Genomic DNA, 6626 nt, shown 5'->3' on the forward strand with positions numbered 1-6626 from the left:
CTTCGGAGTGTGTTTTTAGAATTTAGCCACCGTTGCTCTTTATTCACTATGCTTGTTGTGGAGCAAAAGTATGCATCTATTTGAGAGATTTCTTTCTTTTTGGCATATGCTGATTTTTACACCAAGGAGTTTGAGCATTGGACATAATGAAGTATAACATTTGTCTACTTGTCACCATGGCCACATACAAGTGCAAGCCCTGGTAGGTCCCCAAAAGAAGACCTAAGGTGTGTTGTCCTTTACAATGATATGAGATTATTGTTACAGTTACTCATTTACAGTTTGCTCATTTTGGCAGTACCCTGCTTTCAGTAGGATATGGCCAAAAACAAATCTATAAACATATCTACAGTAAATATTGGTTGATTGGTTGAGAATACTAAATTTAGCTGGAGCTGCAAATTTTCTGCATTTGCCTTTGAACAATTGAAAGTCAAAAATGGTATAATAAACCATAAGGCAATCTGTTCTGATTTCTCTCCAATTTGCATTTCCAATTATTAAGCTTCCTATACAATTCCTAAACACAAAAGTTGCATAAAAATAAATGTCATGTTAACACCTCCGACTTTTCCAACCTTTATTCCTTTCACTTGCTGTAAGCTATTCGGATAACTATTCCTCTATTTTTTCACAAGTAATGGACCTTTTTCCACAGCAGACATTTTGACTTGTCATAGTAGGAAAAGCACAGCTGAAATTGATAACCTTAACGATGGCTCAGTTCCATCAAGTGTCCCAGTAAGCTATTTCAGTGAGTCAGCATGCACAATACCAGGACCTCTCCTAAGTGGAATGCAGCCATCACGAATGGTTTTGAATACACCTGTGCTTTTCCTACTATGACATGTCAACATGTCTGCTGTGGAAAAGGTCTATTACTATAGGCTGTCTACCAAGCTCTGTTTGAAGTCTTATACCGACATTTTCTCAAGCTTATTTAAGCTCTCTGTGTCAACTTTTGACCTACACAGAGTGCATTACCTAAAACTAAGAGCACTGTGTTATCTTCTGTCTCTAATCAGCTGATTCTGTAACGCAGTCCCTGCTTTAAAGCTTTGTGGAGAGTTCGGCGTTGTCTGTTGTCCCGAGTTGCCCGCATCAGTGAGCATGGCAGGACACGGCTCTTTTTACGAGGCAAAAGGTAATTCCACGGTGTGCTGTAGGTCTGGCTGAAAACAGCCTGGAACCATATTGTATAAGGTTCACGCTTAATTATGAGTCTTTGGGTGAGTCACATAATGTATGTTTTAATCGCACAAGTCATCAAGTGATACCACTGTATGAGAGAATATTCAGCTGTTGTGCTGAACCTGACCTGTCACAGCAAGGACATATTTACCAGCAAAATGAGCAGGGGACGGAGGGGTCTGCAGCGCACTTCATCCACGTCTGCTCTGTCAAGAGCGCCTGACTGGACCCAGTCTAATGCTAATTACTTATTATCTCCTTTCCTTCGCTTCTCAGCTCTAATGTGGGTCGCTATTATAGTGGCAAACCAAACGGTACTTCAACAATGCTGAGAAGAGTTCATATACATTCTTAGAAAAGTTTTAGGGCATTCAGTGTGGAAGTCACGTGGCATTTCCTTTCTTGGATAAAACAAACTTCTTGTGACATGGGCCTCTGTTGGTCTCATCAAAAGGGTAGCTTTGACTTTGTGGGAAGAGAGTAGCCTATTAAGATTTACAAACAGGGTTTATAAGCCGATCAGACCAAACAACAAGCTGGAATAACAAATATAAGGGGGTTTGAAGTTTAGTTGGTGTTTTGCGGGTTAAAAATCCTTGAACCAGGCATTGTTTTTTGTTTTTTTTGTCCATCGTACTGGAAAGGAGCACCGCTTGTTCACTGGGCAGCCGGCTGTCTTTTCAGCATGTACCATCTGAAAGAGCTGTGGGCGTTTCAGAGATTCTCCTCGCTGTAAGGTGCCATCCTTTCCAGCGCTGCTCCTTAAGAATGGAGAGACAGTTTATGACGTCCCTGCCAAGGCAGCGGAAGAAAACTATAGGGGACTTTAACAGAGCTGACTGATAAGACAGGTTTGCAAGTTGCACATATGGCTTATAGCCCAAAAGCCTAATTGTAATCAGTGTAGTGCAACATGTTATAGCCTATCCTATTCAGTAGCCTATAGGCCTATACACCAAAAACTATAACACTACATACAAATACTACTTCAGTAGCCTATATAAAAAACTACTAGGCCTACAATGAAAATATAAAAGTCAGTTATGGTTTATCAGAGTTTTCCTTCGTATACCAATTTGTCATGTCCTTCTTAAGTAAGCCTCGTTCAATCGACATTAAACCTGTTTGACATGCACAGGAAGATGAATGATGACAGAAACATGTATGAATTGGGTCAGTGCAGCAAGCAGCCAACGTAACGTAAGAATGCGCTGATGTGGACCCGGTGTAGAGCTATTCTAAATTACATTTCAGAAAAGCTAGAAACAATTAAACTGACAGAGATTTCATTTCATTTCCGAGAAGGAATTTCAATTACATTCACGTTCACATGTTTTCTTTCCTCTTATAGTCTAGCCTACGGCGTTTCACCATCTCCAGAGGAGAGGGAGAAGAAGGCATGGCGTGTAATTAGCACCCTGTAGCAGAAAATTGTTGTGCTGCTCGACAAGCATCTGATTTGCCCGACACTGTTTCGGTACTTATGCGTGAAACCGGAGAAGAATGGAAGAAATGACAGTCAACCCCCACTATCCTGGATATTGTTTTTCTTCCTATATGTTAACTCCATGTTTCTTATTTCGGTTACACTTTCTGTTAAGGACAGGCTACAATTCATATACTTAAGTAATGCTTAACTAATGCCTCTATGAAAGCACAACAGAAATATTAAGCTTTTTTCTAGGCCATTCTGCTCTAATTTGTCAATGGTACCTGCTAGAAGATTTTGGTTTAAGTGGATAATTCTCGAAAGCGGTACACTCCAACAAGCAAATAATCATAATGGCGATTATAATAGTAATAATAATGAAACAAAAACAGATAAGTTTGAAAATGAAAAATGGCAGCTGCCTTTTGAGCCTTAAACAACTAGGGCATCTTTATTTATTTTTTTATGGTCAAAGTAAATGATAGAAACATTATGATTTTTTTTAATCAGACTTAGTGACATGCTATTATTATACATATTAGTATTAGTTATTAGTGTATTTGTTTGTTGTTGAAAGAAGTGCGAGTGTAGCACGGTGGGGAATGATGTACTAAAACCAAAGAGGTGCCAAGAGACAAATGCACTGGAAAAAAGCTTAATATTTCTAGAAAATATGTACTGCTTTCAGAAAGGCTGAGCAAATGGGTCTAAAAGTTTTATGTGACTGGAATCCAACTAATTTGGTCTCATATAAATTAATGTATGAAGTAACTGTGAATTAGCATTATTATCTAGAGGAAACTAATCACAAAGTCATAGTGTCTTGATAATTTCTAAATGATGATAAACAGGAATTAATGGTACATCCTGTATATCCTGCAATGCATTAAATCATCATGAGTTATGCATTAGTTAAGCATTACTTATATGATTTGTACCCTTATTAACCTTACCCTTTATTGTGGAAAAAGCGATGTATTGCAAGAAAGACAAATGAAGAAACCACAACCTCAATGTTTATATAGGCCTAATGAATTTATCAAATGTTTAACACAAATTGATAAATGTAAGATACATTTTAATTCCGTGCCCGCACATCTACTTTGACCATACACAAAAGAAAAATGCACTATGAGGCGGCTTATCATTTTCTTTTAATTTAACTAATATAACAGGTACCCCTATCCATCATGTTTTCACTCGCCATCTCTGTTTTTACCAATATGACATCGAAAAATCAACATTTGACTGTAGAGATAAGCCATCACTGGCTATAAATCTGCCCCATGTTGTAAACGTTCCGTGGAAGGTTAAGGTTCTATAACAGACATGACACGTTCTTTCTTTCGTCAATTTTATTAAGAAAATAAAACATATACAGTAGAACCTATAATAGCATATTGTAATCTATACAGTGCAATAATAAACATTCAACCAAGCTATGATTTAGGATATCTACAGCTTTACCAAGGCCGCCAGACATTGTGCTGAGGTTTTGCAACTTCATTCCTGTAACTTACAGGGGGACGTCTCTTGTTACTAAAACTTTGTTCATGAGTACTTTGTGTGGGTGCCGCAACAGGGACAGTCTGTTTGGTTCTAGATGACTGTCGTGCGTCTTCGCTCGGTAAACAAGGAGACGTGCTTGCACTAAGCGGTTTCAGAGTTTTAGATTTGGCCGTTTTTCTTTCCTCAGGCCCAGCTGCCGATGGAAGAAGTATCCGCACCTCATCCTGTGTCTCGGCTGCTTGGCCCCGGCTGCTGTCCATGGTGCTGAAGACTTCCTCTCGTCCCCGAGAGCGACAGAGTTTACTGGAAAGCTGCGATAACATCCAGCTGTCGCTCCCGTTCAAGTTGTCGGCCATCAGCAAATACTGGTTGACGTTGGCCATGCAACTGCGAAAACCAGTTTGATAATCAGAGAACTCGGAAGCAGCGGCAGTGCCTGAAAGCAATTGAAAGACATCGTAAGGTAAGAAACACACATACACTATGCATACAATTGTGCGTAGCCTAAAGCTGATCTGATGTATCCATAAAATAATCTTAAATCCACCGAGTATCTTATTTGAATATTGACGGTGTGTAAGCGTGAGGTTAGGCCTATAACTTACAACTCTGGATCTTTTGGAGGTTCCTTAGATGTTTCACAGTAAGCTCCAAGATGTCGGCCTTTTCCAGTTTGCGCTTTCGAATCTGAGAAAAGAGAAAATAGATTACAATACAGCAATTTTCTAATAATTATTATAATTACTTAAGCATGCGTTGCAATAACTGGTCCGAAGTATATACAAAAAAACTGTTTGAAATTCTAAAGTTACACCCTGCATACTTACACTACTGCTGTAGTAGCTCTCCAGAAGAGATTTTAACTGGTCCAAACACTTGTTTATGCGAGCTCTTCGTTTCTTTTCCATGAGTGGTTTGGATACCTGTAAAAAAAAAGAAAAAAGAAAAAGCGGGTAAAATGAATATTGCATACAACATACTTCAGTAATTCTGGTATATAGTGTTCTACCCCTACATTCTGTTCCTCTTAATAAGTTATTCCACACACCCTGTTTCCAGCGATGGGTTTGGACTTGTCTACGCAGTCTGTCGTCGCCACCATTCTGTTAGTCCTTTTCTGGTTTCCTTGAAGTTAATCTCTTTCTCTCTTTGGCGCACGAATGAAGGAGTTGACTCTGAGGGGATTTATATAGAGACACCCACTTAACATCTCAATGCAAACAGTCCCGCCTGTCTCTTGCGCTCAAATGAGTAAAACACTGGCGTCATTTGACAGCCAACCAAAGGAGACACTGCGGTCACGCCATCTGTGCTTCGGAGAAGCGCGGTCACGCCATCTACGCTTAAAAATATATTGCGCGTCTACACGAGGTTGCGTGGTAGGCCCAAGGTGTATGCGCTTGGTGTCGGCAGACTTTTAAAAAAATATTCATAATAAAATAAATAAAATCAAATTGTTTTCTGCAAACTCCACCAGATTCTTGTTCTTCATCTCACAGACTACCACTGTGGTGATTTTCATGTTGTTCTACTGTTTTATTTAATAATTGCCTGCCAAAGTCCTATATTGGAGGTGCCATAACAAGACTTTGGTCCATAGTTCCAGGCAATGACATAGTTGAGTACAGTGCATCACTTAATACACTCATACTGAAAATCAAACAATGTTACTATATCATTTTGGAAATTTTTGGAAGCAAAGTCCCATTCAGCTGCTGTAAAATGAGTAAAAATATGAAACTGGAGGTGCCATTACAAGACTTTGGTCCATAGTTTCAGGCAATGACTGACATATTTGAGTTAAGGACATATCTGACAACACACACAGTGAAAATTAAACATTTTTACTGTACAAGTTTTGAGAATTTTTAAAGTACATTCACACTACATTCCTGAAAACTGTAGGTGCTATACAAAAAACGTTGCTCCGTAAATCAAGACACATGCACTGTATTTACAACACTGTTAGCTTATGACACAGCACATACTGTATGTGGCATAATTTCCGACACAGACAGCAATCCCAATGACCTGTCTTCACAGCATCAAGCTGTGCTGTGTCCATCTGTAGGCACTGGGCATGGAACCACCGGGAACAGCTGTCACACTGAATCTGTAAAAGGAAATATATAACCACTTTTACTTAAAAAGACATACAAAGACATTCAGAGGACGCCATGGTGGGTGAACTACACCATCCCTGAAATGATTCTGACCATAGACCTTTGTTGCATGTCATTGTCCATTTTTCTAACCTTTGCTTCCTGTCATCTATCTTTTTATTTTCAAAAAAAATGCACAATAAAAACTAAAAATTAAAAGACTCATACAATAACTTACCCAGTCAGTGATGGAAGGTCCGTGGCTGGGTGGTTTTGTTGTTGCGCACATGGCACAGTTGCTCTCTGTGTCAAACACTAATATACAAAAGATTATTTTAGATCTGTAGTACTACAATATCACATAATAACTATGAAAAGGTCTCACCCACCTGAGG

The 6626-nt window shown here is 39.1% G+C and overlaps 1 protein-coding gene across 1 annotated transcript; it reads right to left on the reverse strand.

Moving 5' to 3' along the window:
- Positions 1 to 4083: 4083 nt before the first annotated feature.
- her3 (hairy-related 3) lies at positions 4084 to 5231 on the reverse strand. Its single transcript, XM_078254943.1, has 4 exons — positions 5178 to 5231; positions 4957 to 5052; positions 4735 to 4816; positions 4084 to 4565 (listed from the first exon to the last, which is right to left on the reverse strand). Exons 1-4 carry the CDS (start codon positions 5229 to 5231, stop codon positions 4084 to 4086), a joined length of 714 nt encoding a protein of 237 aa, XP_078111069.1.
- Positions 5232 to 6626: the final 1395 nt, after the last annotated feature.

This window comes from Sander vitreus, chromosome 7 (genome assembly GCF_031162955.1).
Source record: "Sander vitreus isolate 19-12246 chromosome 7, sanVit1, whole genome shotgun sequence".
In the NCBI taxonomy this organism is placed as follows: Eukaryota; Metazoa; Chordata; class Actinopteri; order Perciformes; family Percidae; genus Sander; species Sander vitreus.